The following is a 25,985-nucleotide window of genomic DNA, read 5'->3' on the forward strand; positions in this document are numbered from 1 at the left end:
TGATTTGGATTAGAGATGTAGAATATGGTCATGCAGAATATGTGCTTTATAAGTACTAATAAACAGCCAATAAGTTAATAATAGGCATGCTAATAAGCAACTAGTTAATAGTGACGATTGGTCCCTATAATAAAGTGTTACCATTTGCATTATACATAGAATTTAGAGGAAAAAAATTAATTGCCATTGTGTGATTTCATCTGTTCTTCATTTGTAGATTGAGGTGAGGACTAAAGTCTTGGAGGCCAAACATCAAGAGGAATCACTGAGGATGCAGCAGAAGCATGACGCAGAGATTCAGAAGGTGAATCAATTGACCTGTCAGATATTTTATAAGGGATTCTTCATCCTAAAATTCTCTCATCATTTACACACTCTCATGCAATCCCAGATGTATATGATTTGCTGTCTTCAGATGAACACAAACAATGATTTTTGGGGTCCATGTAATGCAAATGTACAGGTTTAAATGTTCAGGTTTATAGTTTAAAAGGTTAAAATGTAAGCCCACTTGCGTTATATGGACAGAAATGGATTATGTTTATAAAATATTCTTGGTTTTCATCTGAAAAAAGGAAGTCATTTTCATTTGGAACAGCGTGAGGGTGAGAGAATTTTCGTTTTTGGATGGAGTATCCCTTCAAGCTGATATTTCACATCTTCTCCTTCAAACTATGTACAAACTAAAGTTTATATAATATGTAAAAAAGCAATGCAATTTTTAAATAACAAAATTGTTAATTATATTAAACACAAGAAGATTAGAACCACAAACCAAGTGCAGAATTCCAAGTTCAGCCCAGTTTGCTGTTCATAGAGGAGAAAATGGAAGATTATGAGTTTATAATGACACGTATAGTATACTGATGATACACAGATTGACTGCTCACAACTTGCAACTTGGGTTTTGCAAACATCCTGTCTGACTGTCTCACTCATTGTTTTAGTGATGCTGATTTTATGTGCATGTGCTGTGTCAGTATCTCCTCTGTTACGTCCACATTTATTGTCTTTTTCATTCAGTCCCAGTGACATCACACCTTAATTCCACTTTAATAAAGTCTATTAAATGACCTAGGCCTACAGACGTTTGTGTATCCCCACCCCTTTATAAGCAGAAACATGATTCTTGGCAGACCGTTGTGTTTCACGGCATCCCTTAAAGTCCGACCACCTCTGGACCTCGTCTTCGACACTCTGTTATGACTCTGCTGTGTGTCTGAAAAGAGCTCTTTAAGGAGACGATGGGAAAATTGTGTGTGTCCCTAAATGTTCCACGAACTTCCCTTTAACCTCCCTAACGCCCCCTCTTTCCCTCACTCCCAGCTGCAAGCTTTCATCTTTCACTGGCGACCGGCTTGCAGGATGATGAGCTTAGCAACAGAGTGCACTTCTGAAGGACAAAAAGCAGGATAAATAATCCACTGATGGGCTCACTGACTTTTCAGAGGGAGAAAATAATAACTTTTGGAGGTATTTTTGGTGGGAATGAAGTTGCATCTGTGTTTGAAGGACCAGCACTGAAATGGTCCTCTCCCCAGCGATGTCCATCCTCTCTTCATTAAACACTGCTGTATTAGGCCTCATGAGGGACCATCACCCCCAACCTCAGAGAGTACATCTGTAAATAGGAGCTCTTACTTCTGCCAAAGCCCTTTGAAGACTATTCTTGTTTAGGTTTTCCAATGGGTTTTGAACCTCAATAGCTTCCTGTGGTTCTTTCATTAATTCGCCGTTCTTTGTGATCAACGTTACATGAAATCTTAATTGGTTCATAGGACTTTCTTTTTGTTGGTGATTGTGTCTGCTTTGCTCTTAATAAGCACTGTTGTTTGGTTCTGAAAGACTCAGATGTGCTTGTTCGGAGAATGTCAATATTTGCTCAGGTGCATCTTTCTTTGAAGACCTTATAAACACCACACAACATGTGGTGCAGTGGTGTCCGTTGGTGGGCTCGCTTGAGTCCCGGGGCGAGCGGGCCAGTGTGTGTGCCCTGTCATGTCCTCTGAGCCATGATCTCTGTCGGATCCTTTGAGATTTACAGACCCCTGGTCGCAACGCCGCTGTCCACCCTCACTGAGACAATGGCAGACAGCCTTTGAACTCCCACTCGGACACAGACGGCTTGTAGAAGGTCAGGCCATCAAAGGAGTTACAGCGGTCTCAACAAACGGCTCTCTGCTGTGCAGTGGCCGCATCAGATAAAACACATTTCTGAAATGCCCGCCCGCCTCCCGCCCCACCTTGAGCCCAGGCATCTTATCGCCCACAACTCAAGGCACAAGACTGGACTGCCGCTTGGGAACAAGCCCAGCAGATCTGCTGTTTATTTGGAGCTTGCTAAATGCAGGTTGCACTTGGCTCCCTCCCGCCACAAAGGATTTCTAAATTCCATGGGTTCATCGAAAGCCTGCGCTGTGTGGCACAATGGGTGGATTGTCAAGGACTCGCAGAACCGGTCCATTGGAGTCTGGGAGCCCACCGCCGAGGTCTTTGGGAGATGAGGGACAAGGTCATGAGTGAGTTTCTCAAAGCTGTGGCTCAAGTCCTCTCAGATACGGGCAACACTCATTCATGCTTCCAAAAGTCTGGAATGTTAACACTCAACATGCTCCTGAGACACATCAGAAAGAATACGTAACACTGTTTTCACTGAAGAGATCGCTCCATTTCCTTTTATCCATATTCTTTTTTTTTTTTTACTTCCATTTATAATGCAAAATCTTTCACAAAACATATTTCCAACAGAAAACTTCAATGAGCGATTTTTAAATATCTAATTTACCTATTTATTTGGTATCTTTTGCTATTAAACATGCTTTTGTGAGAAGTGGTGGAGATGTCGATTCAGTCAAGTGACTATTTTGAACCAAAAGATTAATTTAGATACTGTCGGTTACATCATTAAACCAATAGATGGTGACAAATTTGTTTTGTTGTGTGTGTATTTGTGTGTGTCTTATGAGTCATTGAATTATTCACTTAGTAGATTCGTTCAGAATCATTCACAACAGAAACAGTCTTGTACATTATTAAAATTGTACAAACAGACTCTGTGAAGAGTGATTAAGCAGCAGAAGTGGTTCCCAAACCTTCCCCAACACTGCATTTTTTGAATGTCTCATTTGTTTGATACACCCTGTTAAGGGATCAGTATACTCACTCAAAGTTCTTTTTCATTCTTTGCTTGGGGTAAAAGTACATTCATTAGCAAACATCCCGGTGCCAAACTTTTCAAACTCCCAAAACATTTTTTTTGTTTTTGTATGATATAATGTAACTTCAGTTTGTTCTCTGATTTTGCTTGAAGTATATCTTTATTTCCTTTAAGGTATTGTAGTGCCTGCCAATGAGCTGATGAATTGGTTGTGTCTAGTAAGGGAGACATAGCCCACATGATGTGCTCTGTTGTGGGGTAGTAGTGGCCACTTGCCTAATTAAATGTATCATTACTTCCAGTATAATCCTTATTTAAATGCATATAGTCATAAGTCATTTTTACACATTCATAAAATGTAGTACTTCTTATGCTGAATGAACCAATGCTCCATTTTCTTTCTGTCATCATCAGTCATCAGATCCTTGTTCACAAATGAAATAACTTGTTCATTCAGTACATTCACAAATGACAAGTTCCAGTTTGTTTAGTTTGATCGTCAAGTGGCAGTTCATTCAGCCCTCCTTCAAGTCGTTCAGACTCAAAACATAGACTTGTTCGGTGAAGGGCGTACCAACAATTGATATACTATTTATATGCTAATGTATGGTAATAATATGCTGTTTGCTCATGCTATAGTCCGTATTTGAAAGCAGGGAGAAGCAGTCAAAACCCTTCAAAAGGGAGAGACTTCAGTGTGTGAAAAATATGTCAGTGCGTGGAAGTGAATGATATGTTTTGTTCATGACCAAAACACTACTTCTTGTCAGTGGGGTCATGGGTACGTCTCCTGGAGTGGTCTTCCTTCCCAGAGCATAATATGAGATTCATACTGGTTTGTCATCCTCTGCTTTAAGCTTACGCTACTGTTACAGATAATATACTTAAGCAAAAAGCCTTCACTGAAGAAAGGGCCAAAAACGGGGATCTTGCCCAGCACCCCCAAACCCCCATCCGCTAAACGTCGGCTTCAAAGCAACAAATTCCAGCATTCAGTAACGCAGGAGAGGGCGAGTTCCTTCATGGTCATGCTTGTGAATAAGAACATTATCCTCTGTAATCTGCAGCCAGCATTAGCTTGTCATATGGAAGCACCACAAACCTCTATTTAAACTCTGTTCCCACTGAAATTTATTTATGGCTCTAGATTAGCTGGAAAGTCTGGAACATAAACGTTCTGTCATCCGTCGTCTCAGTGTCATGAATGCTTCTTGTTTGTAGAGTTGTTTGCTAATGCAAGCATCACTATTACCATTGCTCACGCTTAGGGTTAGTGATCTGAACAAACGTCTAAAAGCCGTGACACACCAAACTGACATCAAAGAACTAGTGATGACATGTTGCCTGGCATCTGGGCCAAAAAGTTGCACTAGAAAACAGCGTAAAGCCTACTGCCAACTGGCACATACATTTTTTGTCAGCATGAGGGGAAATAACTTTCCATGCCAGCAGGTGGCAGTAGTCTGTATTCGACATTCAAAAAGAGACACTGGAGCTGTGGGTATACAATACTATCTGTATATGTATAGTGTGGTCCAACTAGTGCAGAACACACCAGAACGCTGTGCTGACAGACGGTCAACAATGGTTTGGTGTGTCACAGCCTCAACAAGCCCTAAGCTTTAAACTCGGGAACTCGTCATGCATTTGTGTCATGAATAATACCTGTTGTGTTTGTTTAATTACAAAATTTTCATCTGGTAGATGATAAAACAGGCAAAAATCCTACTGAATTATATTGAAGACGGGAACCTATCCATACCTAGAGACCAGATATCACCTAGAGTACACTACTAACCACATACTGTAGCAGTCTAACAGTCTAATTTGGCTTGCTTAGTTGGGGGCGCTTGACTGATTGCACAGACACTATTGGACGAGAGCTGAACTGGATGAAGACATCACTGAATCTTCAGTGAATTAACCTAACTGGAAAAATGACTCTTTGTTATTGTCCTCTTACATTATTGATGAACTATTTTCCTGTTTGACACTGTATCTACTTTGACACAAACTGTATTGTATAAAGCACTATATACATAAAGGTGACTTGACTTAACAACTGCTCCATCCACACACAATGCCAGTCACGTTTTTTTCAGAAAATGTACAAAATGTGGTTTGTGGTTTTTTTTTTTTCAGATTTTGGACCGCAAGAATGGTGAGATTGACGAGCTGAAGAGCATGTATCGTGGGAAGCAGAAAGAGGGGGAGGAGACAATTCGGAGGCTGGAGAAGAGAGGTGAGGGTAGAACTTGCAGTGGGTCGTGTTTATACACTTGCTCAGAGCACTCTGTCTGTGGTATGGTGTTGCCCAGTGCCCCCCCAGCTGGACACCTCTCCTTCAGCCCCAAAATGGCTCTAAAGACTTGGCTTTGAGAAACCAAACAAAAGCTGCTACTTGTAAACAGACATGTAATAAAGCATGGACCACACTCACAAACAAAGAGGCTTTTTCTTACGACTCAGTAAAAGCAGCATCTGTGATTTGATGTCTTGTTATGGCCTTTCTATGTATTTCTCAAAAGTCAGTGGCAGGTATTTGTTAGATCCAGGTTACTCAAGAGGATGTTAGTCTTAATTTTTTTGGCCTTTGACCTAGTTTTGAATAAGCCCCTAAAATCATAAAACAAGCTTTTCATTTACATGGAATGGAATTTTTAACTGACAAAATGCTAATTATTTATTGAGAGAACTCTTCAGTCAAATTAATCTTTATTGATGATGACGTTAACAAAAAATAAAGTGAATGTATCAGGCATACTGTAGCTTTGTGCATCTCACAGTTTTTTGCAAATAATTTATTATTATTTTTTATTTTATTTATATTTATTTAAAGGTTCATGAAACCCCCCATTTCAGCACTGGCTAGTTGTCACCACAGTTTTAAAAAACGCTTAAAAAGTGGGTGTGTTGCGCGGAGGAGGGGGAAGAGGGGAGACAGACAACACACAGTTTCACGTTCAGACAGTTTCATTTCACTCCTATTGATTTAAAAACACAAATACATGCACAGCCATTTGTACTCTGCATCAAAAACATATATCGCATTTGTGCCGAACTCTTATTACAAAGCAAAAACAAATTTCTTCAATCCATGAACGTTTCTCTCGGTTAATGTGCGCGACGTCATCTAACAGTCTGAAACCAATAGCAAATCAACACATGCTGTTGTGAATAATTAAGCGAAGCGTCTTCTCATAGGATAAGAACATGCAGTCTCATGAATAATTTAATAGACACCGACAGGTCATCGATGTACTATAGTCCATTGCCACGTCACAAATTGTGATGTCAACACAATGTAGATTTTAAAACCGGAAGATGAAAATAGTTTTCTCCAACAGTTAAAATTATCGGATGCTAACATTGTCTTCTATGATGTGCAACACAAACACCTCTCAGAAAAATCTCAGAAAAAGTTGTCTGGGGTTTCATGACCCTTTAAAACTTCTGACCATTCAACATAACCTTTACTGGCTTTCTGCTGTAATACACTTCACCTTAACTTGTAACACAAAGATATTGTATCATTTCTTCTTTTCTAACCAAATTTAGAATAATATTATCTTATTAATATAGTTAATTTTTAAAGTCAAGAAGTATGGTGCCGTCCGGGGCAGCCTGGGGTGCAAGCAGACAGAGAGATGCCCTGCGGCCAGGCCTGAATGTTTGTGTCTGCCTCCCTCTCTCCCCTGTAGTTCAAAGCCTGCTGCGAGAGTCCCAGGTCATCCGACAGACCAAAGAGAAACAGATCAGCGAGCTGAAGAAAATGTCTGATCAAAGTGCTGAGTCTCTGAAAAACGAATGGGAGAAGAAGGTAAGGAAGGGTTGAAAAGGCTCAGGTTTCCACAGGCCCGTCCCTCCAGCAGCCGGAGCTTTGAACGCTGAACACTCACTGAGTTTAGAGCTCAGCCAATCCCGTCTGAGTATGAGAAAGAATTCCAAAAATCCATCTTCTCTGAGTGTTCAGTAGATGTGTATGTTTATTGCAGAGATAGAAAAGAAAAGCTCAAGGTTTTCCCAGAGAATCCGGCCCTGCCTTTCTACTGGCTTTGGTTGAAGGGTATCTTGCTTCAGGCCTTATAAAACATTCTCTTTGTTCTCTGTTTCTAAACATAATATTCTGTAGGACTCATGTTCAGGGCTAACAATAAGGATGGCCAGATGGTAGTGTGGGATCATAGATCATCTGTTTTTACGTCTTGCAAACATTTAATATATTTTATTTATTTATTTTATGTTCATAATTAAGTCATCTTCTTTCATTGAAAGCATTTTATAGGAAAAATTGCACAAATTGGAAAGGAGTGAAACCGTCTGATACATCCTGTATTTTGTGTGTGTTTGTTCTGGTATGGATATACAGCATTCATTTTGTTTGATCAGGTCTTCAAAAAAGTATTTAAAAGCATTACATATTTTTAAAAAAAATTCTGTCAAATGAAAACATATTGCTAAAATTAACTATTCTTTAAATAAAAGGAAAACTGAACTACTAGCCAGCTGTGAGGGCAGAAACAAAAAACAAACTTATAATTGAGCCCTGATATTATAAATGTTACAATTTCAGAGTCTTGAAGAGTTTATTTTTATATTTTATTGATCTGTGTTGTATGGTTGGTTTATGCTCTCTATCAGTTGCATGCTGCGGTGGCGGAGATGGAACAAGAAAAGTTTGACATGCAGAAGAAGCACACAGACAACATCCAGGAGCTGCTGGAGGACACCAATCAACGGCTCGCCAAGATGGAGGCCGAGTACAGCAGCCAGATGCAGGCCACAGTGAGTGCATTCACTCATACTTCAACACTGTTCAATGGAAATATTCAATGCCTTGCACTCTCATGTAGCTTCTATATATAGTACACAGGCTCAATTTCACATGTTGTTGCATTCTAAAATCTATCAGAGCGAAATTTAAATGTTATATGTACTAATGACATTCTGAGTGATGAAGCGAGTTTCCACCATCACATCCACTCTCAATTCGATGACTTCCCATCTCAAGTCAAAAAAACTGTCAAAAAAACGGTCACTTCAGTTCATAATGATCTTGCAGAGTTCTGCTGTACTCTAAATAAAAAATCTGTTATAATCAATGAAGCTGACTACACTGCACAATGATTGTTTTATTTACTTCGCATCTACTCTTTTGTTCTGTATATTGAGAGGATTCATGACCAAATAGATCACAGCTCTAGCTTTTTGAGTAGTAAGTTGATTCTTATTGACTTAAACAACTCGGACTGGTCATTGCATACAAGAGATCAACAGACTTGTGTGATTGGCTGCAATGCTCAGTGCTATTAGATTCTATTATTACAGATACAATTGACTGTTCGCAAAACCCGTTTTTTTGCTATGTCCGACAAGCCATGCACTACACATCATGTTCTCACACCATAAAAAAATACATCGTGGCGCAAAGAGGAAACTGACAACATCCTGACAGACAAGACAGAGCAGGTTACCTTGATATGAAACAAGATCTGAGCTTTCAAATTTTGTCATAAAATTCAAGCAATAAATACCATTTTGTTTAATTTAATGTGTTGTGACAGATGACTGTATTGCCTCAGTTCAAGCGGCACATGAACCGACCAATTATTATTTTTTTTTTCATATTTACTTAAAGCAGGAAATAAACATGAATGAACATCAGAACATATTTGATTTAAACCATGGGAAGACATCAGTACACACAATTTTCAAGTTTAAGTCCACCAAAGTTAATCTACTCTCCTGTCTTATTTGTTTGTCGGACAAAATGGTCGATTCAGCATTATGATTGGTCAGATTGCCTGTCAGTCAAGCTCTTTGCGAAGGGGTCAATTGAGGGTGCTCTTGCTTTTGCTTGATGGTGCTATAACATCTCCGTATAACCAGGCCTGCAGAGCAACAGTTAGACACTTTACAGCTGCAGACCTGGGGTGCGTTTCCTAAAAGCATTGTTAGCTAACTATGGTCGTTCCATTGAACTCTGTTGGTAACGACAGAACTTGGGGCCATAGTTGTTTTTGGGAAACGCCCCATTGGACAGCAACACATCTGGTTTAATGGCATATACATTTGAAGAAAACTCTTATCGCCCCCTTGAGTACTGAGGTTTGTTGCTGTCAGCACCATAGGAACACACACTTGTAATGCGTTTTACAAGCATTTGTGTGTATTGTGTAGAGTACCTTTCTTTGTTTTTGTCTTTTCTCTTCTTCTCTCATCTTGCAAACTTTGTCTTGTGTGTGTGCATTCACGGTTTGCCTGAAACAAAGCATGCCTTAGAGCCTTTGATTGAAGCCACCCCACTAGAGGGACCGAAGCGCTGTGGTGCTCTGAGATGAGCCGGGACGCGCATCCCTCAGTGGCACAGGCCTAATGAGTTTTGCTTGTTACAAATTAGCATTCAGTGGCTGTCAAACAGGTAAGGGCACACACTGAGACGGCCGGCCGCAGTCTGTCAGCAGGGCTGAATTTAACAGACTTCAATTGCATGCCGACCCCACAGAGTAAGACCCTTCTTTAATAATTAAACACAGCGCATTTCCAGGCAGGGCCCCAGATGAAAGGCCCTTCTGTCATTGGAAATTAGGTTCTCCCATTCTGTTGGTTTAGGCTGACCTCGCCAACCTCTCCACCCATAACCCCCCTTCCTCTTGTCTTACTTCTTCTCTCCTCATAGGCTGCTGTTGTCAATATGTCAGCTGAGGTGAGATGCTGTGTGTTGTTTCTACTTTGCGTTTGATGTCTCAATACTCCAGCCTTTGAAAGCCTTTGTTTATCTTTCGTTCTTTCATCATTCTTTTGTGCGGCACGCTCTGGTGCTATCCTGATTTCTCAAAAAAGCTCTTCAAAGCTACGTGGAGTCACACCGTCCGCATTTCATATCTTCTGGACGGGCAAGATCGGAGCACCAACGGGTGCTTGTCAGTTTACCTGTGGCTTCTTGCATGGGAGCATGTCAAAAGTTGGCACAGCCGTTCTTCTGCTTATTATTCCTAGTGTTCATTGGTGGCTTGATCGCCAAGTTTTGAAGCGCACAATGGTGGTACCAATGTCAGTCCTCAATAGAGGAAGCTACACATTGAATATTGATGACAAGATACATATTAATCACAGTCAGGGCTCAGTGGAGATTGATGACTTCAAATGCATTGATGTCATAGCACAGACTGGGCCTGAAAGACGTGAACATCAGCCAGTCTAAGTGATACTGAGTGCATCCATTGTTCCAACTTCCATTTTTTCCAAAAAATCAAACTACACTCTTAAAAATAAAGGTTCATATTGGCATCTATTGTTCCATGAAGAGCCTTTAACATCCATTGAACCATTCCATTGCACAAAATTGTCCATTGTTGTTGTTTCTTGAAAGTTTATTTTGGGAACCAAAAACAACCTTTTGGAACTTATATTTAAGGTCACCGAAACGTTGAACTTAAGCATTAAAATAGCAGGGTGTTTAAAGCCTAGAGCTGGTGAACCATGAAATGAACCATGTATCTCACCATTATGTCCTTTACCAAGACACTTAAACCCTGAACTGAATCAACATTGATCTAAATTAAGCTGAATAAAGACACTTTTGTCTTCTGTAGAGCAGTAGCTGAATCAAATTTGCTTCATAATTGATTAACTTTGCGACTTTAAAACTGTTATTTTCCTGTTTATTACTCAAAAGCTTTTTTTATACAACGATTTTTAGAACTATATCTTTATTGTTTTATTTATAATTATCGTCCTTGGTGTGAACGGGCCTTTATCCTGGAAAATCGGTTTCTTCTATTCAGTATTCAGAAACTTGGTGGGACTTTGTTTCATTTCGCATACAAAGAGATTAGCTACTCTCATCAGGGGAAAGTGATCGTATACAGATTAAATTATTACAGCATTTTTGGTGGAAGTAACCTAGATTATTAGACTTTTTAAAAGGCTATTGAAGTGTAGCTTCTGCCCTAAAGAAACTAGAAGATAAACATAGTTTGAGCCAACAAAATATCTGCCTTATGAGATATGCATCTTTGTTTGAATTGAGTATTCATCAACAATCGCTGATCCGTATCTTCAGAGAGTGGTGGTGTATGTATGTACATCGGAAAGCAGATCCTCTCCACCTCTCTTTTATGGAGCATGTAACCAGACTAAGCATCCTCCTGTCCACTGAGACATGCTCGCAGATGAGGGCATGCGTGATTAAAAGGATAAAGACGTGTCCCATCTCATGTGCAGAGTTTGAGGGTGTTATCACAATCACATTTACATCAACTGCTGTTTCTGACTGACACTCAATACCAATTCTGAGTAATTCAGTAATTAAGACTGACAAGTTGAAATATGTGTTGAGATTGTGGTTACTTCAGTAGGTTTAAAATGTTTACTATATTTTACCCGGCAGCTAATATTTTAGTAGATACTTAAGTAATAAGCCAGATCTTTAAAATGTATAATAATTGGTTACATTTTATTTTATAGTGTCCTTGTTATACATGTTACATGTATAGTAATAATGGTAAATTATGCATAATTAATATGAAACTAACTCTGACTCTATTAGTCTTCATGCTGGTAAGTAGGAAGTGTTTTAACAGTAGGATGAGTTGTTGAATAGCTCAGGCTGTGAGCAGATGTGCCGATATGTGCCGTTGGCATGTGCTATCAGGGTCAGTGTATTAATTACCAGCGTGCGTCATAGCACATGCCCAACTCTTTCAGATCATGCCACATTTCACACTGGGAGTTAACAAAGGCCTATTTTCCAGCGTTTTGACACTGACGTTGCCATCAGAAAGCTGTACTTTTCAACACTGGCCACTTTCATCATCTGAGCTGTGTATCTTCAATCAATAATCTGTCATCATTCATATCAGCCTGCATTCCATCCGCCACGCACGGGACAGTGGCCTCCATTAACGATGAGACATGAGCATGTGTGTGTGTGTCTGCGCTCTGCTCAGGCAGGCTGTCTGGTTTTGGTTTAACAGCTCTTGCTGTCCCATGGAAAGTTTTCCCCTTCCTGTATTTCGTCAGATATGGTTGTCTCATTTTCAAATGAAGACCATCCTAGATGTTCTTTGAGGGCTGATCCATGCTTTGCTGCTGATCTGCTTCACATGCCTTTTTCATATTCAGTCCCAGCATGCTCTGGGTTGTGCTAAAGAACAGAGGCCCACAGGTGCATCAGATTTGAGGCTGTTTGAAAGATGATCTCAGATGATCTTTGAAGGTGGATGAGGATGGTGTGGTGGCCATGAAAGCAGTTAGAAAGCTGTTTAAGCTCACTGTTACTGAACTGTTCAACTTTCACTATCACATCTATAGAAGAATTCCCCATTCAGGAGATCTTCACTGCCGTTCTCTTCTGTCTCTTTGTAGTGGAAATCAGTGTTGGGAAGCTACTGTGAAGCTGTAGTTTGTCAAGATGCAAGCTACTCATAATTTAAAGTAGTTCAGCAACACTCAAGCTGTTCTTTTGAAAAAGTTGCGAGCTACCGGTCAAAAGTTTAAGTGTTGTTGAATGAAGTCTCTTATGCTCAGCAAGGTTGCATATATTTGACCAAAAATACAGTAAAAACAGTAATGCTGTGGAATGTTATTACAATTTTAAAAAGCCTTTTTCAATTTGAATATATTTAAAAATGTAATGTATTCCTGAGAAGCAAAGCAGAATTTTCATTAGCCATTCTAATATGCTGATTTGCTGCTCAAGAAACATTCAATATTATCAGTGTTGAAGTTTTTGCTGCTTAATATTTTTTTTAAAAAACAGCCACACACTACCACTCAAAAGTTTGGGCTTTGAGTTTGTTTTTAACTGATAAACTTTGCAACATTGACACTAAACTGATTTGAATCAGCTTTGCAACATTACCTCTACTTTGAAACATTCTTACTGTATAAAGCACCATACATTAACTCTTTCACTACCAGCTTTTTCTTTTTTAAGTTGCTAGCTAGTGCCAGCATTTTTGATAATTTTCACAAAATTTCATAGCCCCCAGAATATTTTGTTGTATAAATACAATAACATGAAAGAACAGAGCCTCTGTTTTTTAAAGAAAACAAGCCATTTTATTGAATGTGGGTAAGATTCGTAGTTTCAAAAAGCAACATTTTGAACAAAAAGCTGAGAGATCACTTTTTTTTCTCAAAGACTATGTCCAGGTCAGATTCAGAACGATTATCAAATGGCTAGAAAAGCGCTGGCATAAATGACGGAAAATGATTTTCTTTGTCAAGGAAAGATTAAAAAAAAATTATTTGAATAAACCATTCTACAGAACTGTTTGGTTCTTCTAGGAGCAGATGCTGCATGAGCTGGAGACTCGGGTGAAGCAGCTCTCAGTGGAGGTGGAGAATGGGAACCTGCTCCGGCAGAAGGTCACTCAGGAGAAAGCCGAGTTAGAGATTCATATCGCCTCCATCAGCGCTGAGCTTCAAGAGGCCAACCACAGGTACGAGAAAACCACCTGATCATCCCTACAAGCTCAGATACGACTGATCACAGCTGCAGAGATTTGATGTAAAATCATAGCTCTGCTGCAAAACAGATGTACGGCATCATAAACACACCTGACTTGAAGGCAGTGTTACATATATCCTGAACATATAATGCAGTCGCAGGAACTCAGTGCGATGGAGTCGAGATTGGAGCTATTGTGTTGTGTGATTTTTGTCACTCTAATAAAAAGTTGTTTGTATGATTTAGGAGCATTTCCCTGCAGAGGGAGATGGAACAGATGAGAGAACAGCATGAAGACGCGCTGCAGAAACTTCAGACCAGACATAACGCTGACATGAGCCACTTCCAGCAGGAGCATGCCCTCTCTGCAGCCAAGGCATCTTCACTCACCGCTCACACCATTGCATGCTTTACTCTTTTATTCCCTGTGATAATTGACAGCTTCATTTTTTAATTGAGCCGAAACCATTGCTTTATTTCAATAAACTTGATATACAACCTTAGGAAAGACTCCTGGTATATTAGCTCTTTTCCAAACCCTGCCTCACTTTCTACTGTTTACATTGACAGCTACTTTCTATTGCAGCATCCTAACCCAAATGAAGTGACTGAACTGAAACTCAATTATTGATCAGTTGTTGCCACCCAGATTTTACTATTCACATAAAGTGTAGAAGAGAGTAAAGTAAAACTCACAGTTGATTCCTTTAAGATTAGGCTGTATTAGGACTTATAAGATATTCTAACAACCACAAAAATGCAGAAATGTTGGGTATTTTTCATAATGTGTTCATAATTTAACTGAGCTTGTCATAATGTATTCTGAGACCGCTGTGCCAAAAAAGTTTATTCATCTGTGCTATTTGTGTAGTTTTTTTTTCTTTAATATAAGAGAGCATACTTTAAGTTTATTTTTATGTACTTTTTAGGCATCTTCTTAACAAATTTATACTTACATATACTTGACTTATACTGAAAAGTTGAAGTATATTTGCCAGACACTTGTACTTAATAAAAGCTAGAAGTACATAGCTAGCAAACTATCAGTATATCTAGAAGTTCATGTATACCATATTTCACAATATAGCTGCAGTAGAAAATAAAAACTTGTAAACTAGTGGTGTACAAATGTTTTGTATTCAAAGTCTACTACAATTACAGTTCAGTCCCAAAACTACACTATAGTATTAACTATACTTAATTACATAAGATGGACCTGAAAGTATACCTCTCTAAAATGTACTTAATAGAATTATTCGGCTCTCTACTGAAGGGCCTTTGCATCAGGTGGATGTTTGTGATGGAAATACTGTGTAGGTAGGCAGTTTACTAGGTTTTGGAACTGAGCTGATGCCAGTGTGCTTGATATCAGAGAGTGTCTTTAATCCTACAGTTTTATAGCATGTTGTGAATGTAGTTTGTTTTGTTGTCAGGCATCGGAGGTGATTGAAGATTTGGAGCAGACTGTGATTCACCTCAAACTGCAAATACAGGAAGCTGAAAACAGGAAACAGAAACAGCTCAGGGTCAGTTGTTCACACTTTTCACACATGTCCATACTCACAGTCAGTCACTTCATCCTTGTTTGTAGAGAATGTTCATACAGCTGTTTGCCCTCGTCACTGGTGGGATTCACAACTTGAAATGCAGGAACAAATATCTGGCATGAATTCCCCATGTATAAAATCTTTTTTTTTGTTTGTTTTGTTTCAATCAGAAAAATGCCATGTTACAGAAGTAAAATGGGTTGCATGAAAACCTTGTTTTGATTTTTTTTTTATTCAGGACCAAGAGAATAAGATGCAGCAAGAGATAACAGACCTACAAAATATCACTGACAAAAAGGTAATTCATTTATTCACAAAAACAATATTAAATGTAAGTTTTTCATAATTTTATACAAAATGCCAAAATGTGTTTAGACATGTAATTATGCAACAAAATATCAAAGCAAGTGGTCACTGATTATAAAGAAACATACAGACACACACACACACACACACACATTCTGTGCCCGCTCTCAGTGATTGTGTTTTATACATTTACATTTACACATTTTTTGCATTGCATATTTATGCTTCATAATACCAAATGTTAAACATTGACAGTGCTAGTTATTATATTGAGGCAATTGTAATAAACTTCAGTTTAAGAGACTGGCCCTTCTTCACAATCACCACCCGTCTCAGAAGCGTTATAAACCAAAGCAGGTTTAGGTTTTTAGGTAGACATAAAAGCATTTGCTCTCAATTGCCTTGGTTCACTTTGATGATGTGGCTGTAAAATTTAGGCCCTGTTTCCACCTGGTATTAAGATTTTCAGTGTTTTCAGTGATCCGATCACAAATGGTCAAGTGAAATGCAATACCATTGATGTTATTAACATGCATTTCAAACGCGTATCCTTTGATCGCTTGTGGATGGCGAGTAGGCGGAGCTTCACACTTTCATTTCCAGAGCACTTTCAGGCCGCTTAGTGTTTCCACTAAAAATGTGATGTGGTCACCCCTGTATGTTATTTCATTGATGTGATCAAGAAACATTTTAAACCCTCTTTACATCTGTATTCAGCACTGATCACTTGGGATCGGACAGCCTCATGAGGGTCCCAAGTGTTTTCCCAAATGAAAGGGGAGCATAACTGGACAGTCATAATCCGACCTGATAGCCCCACTAATTATGAGACTTACAGGAGCTGCTGCCAAGCGGCTCCCTTTCGAAAGTCTTCAAAGCTTCAGAACTGTCATAAAAAGGCTGCTTTAATTATTGGGCTGACTCAATCAGGTGAAGATAAGTTTTAAGATCAGTCTCAGACACCTGGCTGCTGCCTGCCGCCCCACCTTCAAAGGACCGGTCTGGTCATAAAGCTGGACGGTGAGGCGGACCTCTGTCAAGGGCACATCTGCAAAGCAGAGGCCGTATACACCTGCAGGCCAGCCGTCTGCCAGCGGCTGCTCACGGCTGACCTCTGACCTTTAGAAAATTAGATCAGCTCTGTTTAGTTATGCCGAAGGGCGGGAGCTCATGAAGCGTGTTGAGTGATTGACACTTCTGCTGTCCTGTCACAGCTGCAGACGCTTCAGGCCGAGCTGGAAAAGGAGCGAGCCAACAGCAAGAGGAAGATGAACAAGATGGAGAACTCACTCAGGTATATATATATATAGAAGGTGCATCTCAATAAATTAGAATGTTGTGGAACAATTTATTTATATATATATATAGACACATATACTGTGTGTATACTGTGCATATATACAGGTGCATCTCAATAAATTAGAATGTTGTGGAACAATTTATTTATTTCAGTAATTCAACTCAAATTGTGAAACTCGTGTATTAAATAAATTTGATGCACACAGACTGAAGTAGTTTAAGTCTTTGGTTCTTTTAATTGTGATGATTTTGGATCACATTTAACAAAAACCCAATCAAAATGCCAATCAGCTAATGAACTCAAAACACCTGCAAATGTTTCCTGAGCCTTCAAACAGTGTCTGATTCTGTGAGTGAGTATATTTGTTATTGCAGTTGAAAACCAAAGAGCACCTCTTCATATTGAAACGTTTCGTAAATAATTGCTCTTCTCCACGCATTACAAGAATGCTGTCCGGACGAAGCCTTGATTCCCGCTGGCTGTAACTACATTATATATATAATTATATACTGTAGATAGACATATTAGAGCGGGAATGACGGCTACATTCGTAAGTGTTTGCATGTGCCAGGACAGCTATAAAGCCACAACAAGCCCCCAGAGCAAACTTGTCAATCCATCTTAATGAATGACGCAGAGGAACGTAAACAGGTGAACTCTGACCAATAAGAGGACAGCTTTACTCACATGTGACCTGCATAAACCCAGTTTGGTACACTTTGCAATGTTGCCTTGTGAAAGCGAACCGAACCAAGAAGAAAATGCAACATTCTAATAAATTAAGTCCCTGGTTTCATTAAGTATAATAACCCAGCTGCACTGTTATAATAAACCTTGCATAATATGTTTTAATGTTTACTTTTATTTATTATAATGTTATTTGGATACACGAATGCTGCTTCTCATTTGAGTGTACAAGGGCAAGATTTGGTCAGTCTTGCCTCCCTGACTGCTCTGGAGCTGTGATATCCAGCAGTGTTCTAGTATTGTTGTGTGCTAGCAGAGACCAGTAAAATGTGAACAATGCTGTGGTCTGGACTGGATTATGGGGCTGTAGAAAAGGCTCTGCTCTAAGTCCTGTTTTGGGAAGGCCATCTCCTGGCCCACAACAGAGTCCTTAGATGTGGAGCTAGCGTGGGGTTACTGCCTGTGCTCCCGGAGCCCGTTCCCAACCGCAGGAATGCAGCGGGAGATGTGGAAGTGGTTAGGATGGCGTTCTGAGGAAGCTTGCAGGGTTTGTGTGCTGGGTGGAATCGCACACTTCAGGTTAGACACTGTTCGAGTTTGTCTGGCCTCGCATTTTCACTGTCACTCAAGGAAAATGAGCAAAACTCCCCTGACAAGCTGTGTGCCACGTTCAACATACCCACCAGGCGCAGATGTGAGATTATTTACTGTGTCTAAACACTGGTGGAAAACCTCCCATTTAGGTTGAAGAATGACATCAGGCTGGATTTGAACCACTGATGAGCTCATTATTTGCTGTTTGTTTGTTTGGCCCTTGTCCTGGTGCATCACGCACTCTTGGCAGTAACTGTACGCGTTTAATTAGATTTCAGTCATTAACTCTGCCAGGGGACATGTGACATCATCATCATCATCTCCTGGAGCACAAGACCTGGTCCTGAATTAATAGTTTTTACAGGAATTACATTTCCATTACATACTTTTTTTTTTTTTTTTTTTTTTTTTATATGCTGTCATTTTAATCCAGTATAAATTGAAATGTGTTTTCATCAACACATTTTTGAAATATAAAGCAGAATAAGAAGAGGTGTAGAATATGTGCCTTTCTCTAGAGATGGGTCTGGTTCTTTTCTTTGAGGAACCGCATTACAGTATAGGATCATGTACAGGCAGTTTGGTAACACTTTAGTATAGGGACCAACTGTCACTATAAACTAGATGCTTGTTAACATGGCTATTATTAAAATATTGGCTGTTTATTTGTACTTAATAAAGCACATGTTAATGCATAACCATATTCTACATCCCTAATCCTACCCAATACCTAAACTTAACAACTACCTTACTAACTATTAATAAGCAGCAAATTAGGAGTTTATTATGGCAAAAGTCATAGTTAATGGTGTGTTAATAGCGAGAATTGGACCTTAATACAAAGTGTGACAGGCAATTTTATTAATTTTATTATTAAATGTGTCAGTGTGGTCTTTTATATTAAATACTTACATTTAAACAATTAATGAATTAATCAATCAGAATCAATCAGAAAGTGTTTGTTTGGCACTTACAAACACCAAAACCAAAAACAACTACAAAACTGAAAAACCAAACATACTATACTACTGCACAATGAAAATGATATATAAATATAGATGATGGATTCACCATTTTATATCATATTTAAAATAGCTGCATTGATCTAACATATGCTACCGTATTTTATTTCTTAGCATATAAATCTTAACAAATCTTACAGCAGTTTATTTTTGCCTCTTTCATAAAAAAAAAAAAAAAAAAAATGAAATGAGACAACTATTAAACGAAAGAAATCAGGTCTGGCTGTCATTGGCACATATGTAATTTAAAACTGTTCCAGGACGTTTTGCATGTCTTGTTCCGTATAGCACAACGCTTTCTTTCATCTGCTGAATTGTGATTTTTTTTTTTTTTTTTTCTCTGCCGTTGCTTTAAAGTGTCGAGATGAAACGAGTGCCGTTATCTGACGTTCCCGTTAGTGCGCCAGACACACACGGCTTAGGATGAATAAATTAGCCTTGCATGAGCAATGAACAACACAGATGCCCATTTGTGTCACTAGGCAAGCGCATTTACACTGCAGTCCTCATCGAGCTAATTAAACAGTCATTGGGCTAACGAGCACCCAGGATCCCTGGTCTGCTACCTACCTGCCGTTCAGGGTCTTTTGGCCGCTTTAAAGTCAGCGCAGAACTTCAAACGGCCAGCCAGCACACACATCAAGAGAGCACTGCCTGATAGCGGAGATCAGAGGATGAGCGGAGAAATTTAAACGAGATGAAACCGCATAAAGTGCTGGCTGCTCACCACATTATATGCAGGCTGGCATGTTGGACACTCTTTCATGTGCATATGTGTTACAGAGAGGCTGTGAAAACGTATGTAATATTTAGCACCACTTGCATCATTTTTGCGTGTACATTTTATTTATATTTAGACTTTTGTCATTTTTGCGTGCCCTTTTGATATGCGTGTGTGAATTTAAACATGCCTGCTTGTAGACGCAAGCAGCTGGTGTGCTGTTTGTTTGTCTGAGCCCCCTTGCCTTCAAAAGAACCACCCCCTTCCCAATGCAAATGAGAACTGGTGCATTGTTTAACTTTATGTTGCTATGGCAATACCATAGTGAGCTACTACGCTTAAAAAAAAACAAAAAACAAAGTTAGCTTTTTTTGATCAGCGTGTCTGTCTGATCATCAGAGGAAATGCATATACATGACGAACCGTTGTGCTCTGAATGTTCAAACTGGTCTTGGATTTATTTTGATAATGCAAGGACTTCTTAGAGCTGAAAGCCTCTGAAAACCCTTTCTTGTCCCTTCTTGCTGCTTTTATTTACTCATACCATCTCTTTTAATAATTACCAGTCAAGTCAGTGAACTCAGGATTATTTCCATTCAAACTTGGATTTGCATGGAGGGATGCTTGCTTGCTTTGTGTCTATCTCTGTTTAAGCACACATTCCACACGATGGCCGGGTCACCTAAACAGCCCAATTCAGTTCCCATCACTGAATTATGTTTGTCTTAAAATGCGGCATGATTGTCAGTGTAAGCTCACATAAGGGGAGTGCCACAGGGATATGTGCTTGGCCCGCTATGTTGTCCCACGTCTGCAGCTGCAGATCTCTTTGAGTCCGAATCTTGTGGGGGAGGGAGGGAAGGGGGCACATCCCTGGGGATTCAGAGGCCAACATCAAACGGACTAATCACTGCAGTCCCGCTGGATCAGACGGAGGATAAGAATAGGCAAGAAAATAAACCAGCTGGCCCTTAACTCTGTTCCTCGTTTTGAAGATGATAGTGTTGCATTCCCTAGATGAAGCGCAGAATAAACTCATCATTTGAATTTGCATAGATCTCCTTTCCTGCTAAAACAGAATTTTGCCATGCTCCTGAAGACATAGTAGAGACTAATTTGTATTTGGATATGTATTTTTGTCATTCTGAGTTGATGCTCCAAGCCAGGGAGAGTCAGGGAGTTAGGGTGTGTTTGTAGTGGCATACTACTCTTGCTATTTTTGCATTATGCATAGTACAGTATATGCATTTTGTTTTGTATGTCTGGATGGACTTCTACAGAGCACACTGCATGCACACTTACATCTGATATGCCTAACAAATGATAACCATCAAATTTTTTCACCTAAAGTGAAAAGGAAAATAAAGGAAAATAAATATGATATTGGGTTAAAATACAGATATCACTGATATGTCAATACAAGCAACAGAGATGGGCTTTCTTGCTAATGCATAGTGATGTAGTGAAGCTCATGTAATCTTCCACTTGATTCAGATGGCTATAGCAGTACACTTTCAACCAGCAGTGCAACTTGGTGACCTCCATTGATTTAATTGATGTCAGTGTTAATGCTCCATTACACTCTAATATACTACATTTCTGTTAAATAAAGCAACCAAAATCTCCCTCTTTGTAGGAAGTTACTTTTTCAAGTGGAGAGATGGTCCAGGCAAGAAAATGTAAGTCCAGGAAATTAAAGTTAAAGAAAATTAAAGTCCAGACATATTTTAAGCCACATTAAAGACCATGTGTGCTTTAAAAGCTCTGTGATGAGTGACACTCACTAGTTTAACTGTTGTAGAACAGTGCATACAAAAAATGTCTGATTAAATGCCAGCATGCAGTAATACGTACACTGAATATTGTCATTATTCAATTAAAGAAAGTTACTATAGATATATTAATAGCTGTTGGAACTGTTTAGATCTTTTAATGGATCAATATCACCATAAAGTGCCTTTCAATCCTCACAATTCTCAAACATTTTGGTTTTAATTTCCCATTAGCTTTATGTCATATCATAAAAAGTAGACACCCAAGTACTATAGAAACATGTTAGCTGCATGTTATTGATCCTACCCCTTGCTACTGAACACACTGGATTATATAGATATGACTGAATTATTATTAAAATCATTATTGTAAAATATCAAGATGACAGGGTGGACACATAAAGCAGGACACACAAAACATGACAACAAAACATTTATTCCACTTCGAAAAAAATATAATAATAATAAATAATATAATTACATTCTCAATCACATTGATATACCCCTCCCCCCTTCATTTTAGTTTTTTAGCAGTATTAACTACAAATGAATGCTATGTCCATATGACATATGAAATGAATGCTCTTCTTTTTTTATTAAATAAAAATACAGTTTTATTGCCAAATTATCAATACACTCAAATTGAGTAATCTCTTATTTAACAAAATATTAATAGGAGAACAAAATGTAAAAAATGTATGATTTGACAATATTCTACTGTACTATCATTCCAATTTAATGAGCAGTGCATGGAACATAGCAAAATAACATGCATCCTCTTACAAAAAAAAAAAGAAGTCTAGAAAATGTATCAAAAGAGCCATGTTTTCTTTATGAATATAAAAACGTATATAATGCAATGAATATAAAATAATATAAAGCCTAATATAACCTTTTATAGTCATTTTTTATGGTAAAGTCCCCATGAAATCAAAAGTTTTTTGGGTGTTAGTATCAATATTATGTTATAAATATTAAGTCTTAATGTTATCTTTAAGGCAGTGAGCTCCAAAACAGTGACAAAAAATCGCATTTAGAAGATATAAGCATTCAAAGCTTGCAGCTCGTTACTTCCGCCAAAATGGATTTCATCTTCTCATCAAATCTTCTGACAAATCAAATGCTCTCTAGAATCCAAGGAGCCCACCCCCTGCAGTATAAATACACGCAAAAGATCAGGCTGAGATCGGTCACTTGTTCACAGTGTAGTATTTCCTGTACAGTGAATGGCTCGTAGTGCACAATGTAGGCGATAGGGAATGATTCAGACAGTGTAAATAAGCTTTCGATTGGTGCAAATGAGGTCTGGTTTAACGTTGTTTCACGTGAACCGCGGCAGAGCACAGTCTGATCTGGACTTTGGCTCCTGTCCAGAGATGCGATTCACATGGAGCAGATCATATGCGCAACTCGCAAGTCGGCATATATTAAAAACTTTTATAACTACACAGCCTCAGCATGATTATTACCACTATGTTCTTTTATCCAGAGTTTCATATTGAATCTAGGGGGTAATCTGTTAGACTGTGGCTGTCAAATGCGGCTTTACAGAGCTCAACGGCTCTGGCCCGAGCAGGTATAAACAAAACGCTATTGGCTATTTTAAAAAGGGGGCGGGGCTGCTAGATATGTCCCTCTCTTCCTGTTTCAGTTGAAATTAAGTCACCACATAAAATAAATGCTGCGTGTTTCAAGGCACTTCAGGGGACCTTTAAGTTATCATGGCAAATTAGTTATTTATGTACAGGACACCCTACAGTGATATTGACCCTAATATGATTTCTTATTAATTTTTTTCACAACATGATTATGTGGATGTTTTTTCAGCTGATTACTTTATCACTTTTTGTGATTTCTTTTCCACTTGGTATTTAAAATGTCAATTTTTGTTGAATTATTCAAATTCAATCTTTGAAATTCAGTGCCTTAATATGTTTTACTAACTTTTTCAAATAACTTTTCAGTTAATATTGTGTAGTATTATTGTTTCATCTATATTAGTGCTTAAAACAATGCTGATCTAAGAGGGAAATAAGCATAAACCATTTTGGTATTTATTGCGTGAAAAATTATTTACATAAATTTGTGTACAGTTGTTTACATTTTATAATGTCTCACTTGTAGTGCTATTGTCATCAAAAACAACAGTTTTGCCTCTTATAAAGGGATAATGTTTTTTTTTTGTATCATTTAATTTTATATATTTATTTATATTTATTTTGGATTTGGTTTAGGATACATTCAGTGCTAGCTGTGGATTTAGTTTTAGCTCGACAAAAACATCCGCCATTTTGTTCCAGAAATGTCTACAATTTTATTTCCACCACAGAATGTGATCAAACATAATACTTTATTTCACAGGAGATATGGTGAAATGTTGACATATTTCTTCATTGTTAGTAGACAAATTATATAAACTATTGAGAGTTTAAAGAGTTTATTTTCTAAAAGTCACAAAGTGATGTCAAACATTCCCATAGTTAAAGAAACACATATGACCCTTCATCTCAGCATAAAGATGAGTCAGTTCTTGAGTGCTGCCTGATTGAAAGTCTGCAGTATTGCTCTTGGCGGTAAACGGCTCACATGTGTTGCTGTGTAGACGCTTTCATTTTAAAACTCTTGATCGTGGATAGGTGATTGAAATCTGATCTCAGCTTTGATCTGCAAAGTTGATTCAAATAGATGCTTGTGCAACTCAACAAACACCGCAAACACACTGAATTTCAGAGAACTTACAGGCACATGACGTTCAGCAGCATATGTGGCAAGAACAAACTTTTATTCCCGTCATCTGTTTTTACTTTTTTGCAATTATGTGCATTTTTTCCCCCTTCATTTTAACTTTGCATTGTTTATGAGTTATGGTCTGCATACATGTGTGTCTAACACATGCCTGATGTTCTGAAGGATTACTATAAATTAATGAATCCAAAGTGTCCAAAAACACATTGAGAGAAGGCCCTTCGGCGGGGGATTCGTTCGCTGTTGCTATAGGAGAGAAGTGGGAGGCGTGCCCTGTTGCATAGGAATGGAGAAAACAGCCCGCTGGTTCATGCATCTGAAAGCATTTAAATCGAACACAGTCACACTTTCCACAGAGCATTACATGCATACCATCAGCCCCTGCTTCCTGCAGACACCTGCTCTTCCTTCAGGGGGCGCCACACAGACACACTGATTATCCGCGACGGCAATAACTTTCAGTGCTAAGCTGAAAACTACAAACAAATTCCTCGTGTTTGGAATTTCCTCTGGAAGTTTTAAAGGGATGCAGATGTTGTTTTCTTGTATCATACGCAAACCACATCATTGAATAATCGCCTCATGCTTAAAGCAGAAGGTTTATGGTGTGTGTCATTGAATGTGTCTTTTGCACTGGGAATGACATTAATTAAGAGGCATCCCTGAATGTAATCCCACCCAAGAGTCACACACTTCACTGATTCAGCAGCGCACACTCCTGGTGGTCCACACTGTCGCAAAAATCAACGCTGATGAGCAACTCTACTTTTTTTTATTTTACATCAAATAAGTGATTGCACGTCTATTTGGGTCAATTCCAAATTTAAAAGAAAAAAAAAAATTTTTAGTAGGTAAAAAGTCAGATTTCAAAAACGGTTGCCAGATATTTTCTCACCATCAAAGCTTGTCGAAGGGAATATTTTTGACAGCATGCAGGCGGTCTGAAAGAAGAAAATTGCATATCGCTGGCACACTGAGCTGCATGTTGATTTCATGATCCTGTACTTGGAGGCTATCTAGCTGTGTTTGGAGTGGAATACTAGCTCTCTACTTACTGAATTTCAATAAGTAGTATGCCGCATTCTCATGACTTCATCATATATTTCATTTAGAATGTGTGATACTGTCTCTAATTACTTATGTTTCGTCTCTCACTGTCCAACTTATTTTTTAAGTAAGCTAAAAAGTAAGCAAGCTATTTTCTTTGAATACGCAAGATTTCTGATTTATTAGCCACTGTAGGTATTAGGGATGGTAAGAATCACCAGTTTGCATCAGAACATCGTCATAAAAGTTGACGATGTGATGCATCGATTTAAAAAAGAACTCAATAGCATACAATATGTTATGGGTTGGTAAGGGAGGAACTCAAGTGCAGACAGGATTCTCAACACAAAGGGTTTATTGATGACAAAAGGGGGAAAAAACAAAACCCACGAGGGGGGAAAAACAATAGCTAGGGTAAGGACTAAATAACCAAACAAGACAGGGCTGACCAGATAAAGACACTAAACACTAACTATAAACAAACACTCACGGTATTACAAAGACTTCTTCAGGGATGACAAGGATGAACTCACGAGGCTGACAGGTAGCAACATATATGAGGAACAGATTGAGGAAACAATCACAATGAACCGACAAAAGACAGAGCACACAAGGAGATCTAAATAGGGGA

The 25,985-nt window shown here is 38.7% G+C and overlaps 1 protein-coding gene across 4 annotated transcripts in view; it reads left to right on the forward strand.

The window, feature by feature from the left end:
* The window catches only part of LOC109078078 (centrosomal protein of 112 kDa-like), a 160,468-nt gene that overhangs the window by 25,439 nt on the left and 109,044 nt on the right, over nucleotides 1-25,985 (forward strand). For 3 of the 4 annotated variants that reach the window (XM_042720940.1, XM_042720942.1, XM_042720939.1), the window contains 9 exons: nucleotides 218-304; nucleotides 5,300-5,399; nucleotides 6,859-6,977; nucleotides 7,799-7,942; nucleotides 13,451-13,605; nucleotides 13,860-13,989; nucleotides 15,047-15,139; nucleotides 15,399-15,458; nucleotides 16,681-16,760. In XM_042720940.1, the coding sequence (XP_042576874.1) occupies nucleotides 218-304; nucleotides 5,300-5,399; nucleotides 6,859-6,977; nucleotides 7,799-7,942; nucleotides 13,451-13,605; nucleotides 13,860-13,989; nucleotides 15,047-15,139; nucleotides 15,399-15,458; nucleotides 16,681-16,760 (968 nt within the window). The remainder of the gene's footprint in view (nucleotides 1-217; nucleotides 305-5,299; nucleotides 5,400-6,858; nucleotides 6,978-7,798; nucleotides 7,943-13,450; nucleotides 13,606-13,859; nucleotides 13,990-15,046; nucleotides 15,140-15,398; nucleotides 15,459-16,680; nucleotides 16,761-25,985) is intronic. The other variant, XM_042720941.1, reaches the window with a different exon arrangement.

The sequence above is a fragment of the Cyprinus carpio genome, chromosome B3 (assembly GCF_018340385.1).
Source record: "Cyprinus carpio isolate SPL01 chromosome B3, ASM1834038v1, whole genome shotgun sequence".
Taxonomy (NCBI): Eukaryota; Metazoa; Chordata; class Actinopteri; order Cypriniformes; family Cyprinidae; genus Cyprinus; species Cyprinus carpio.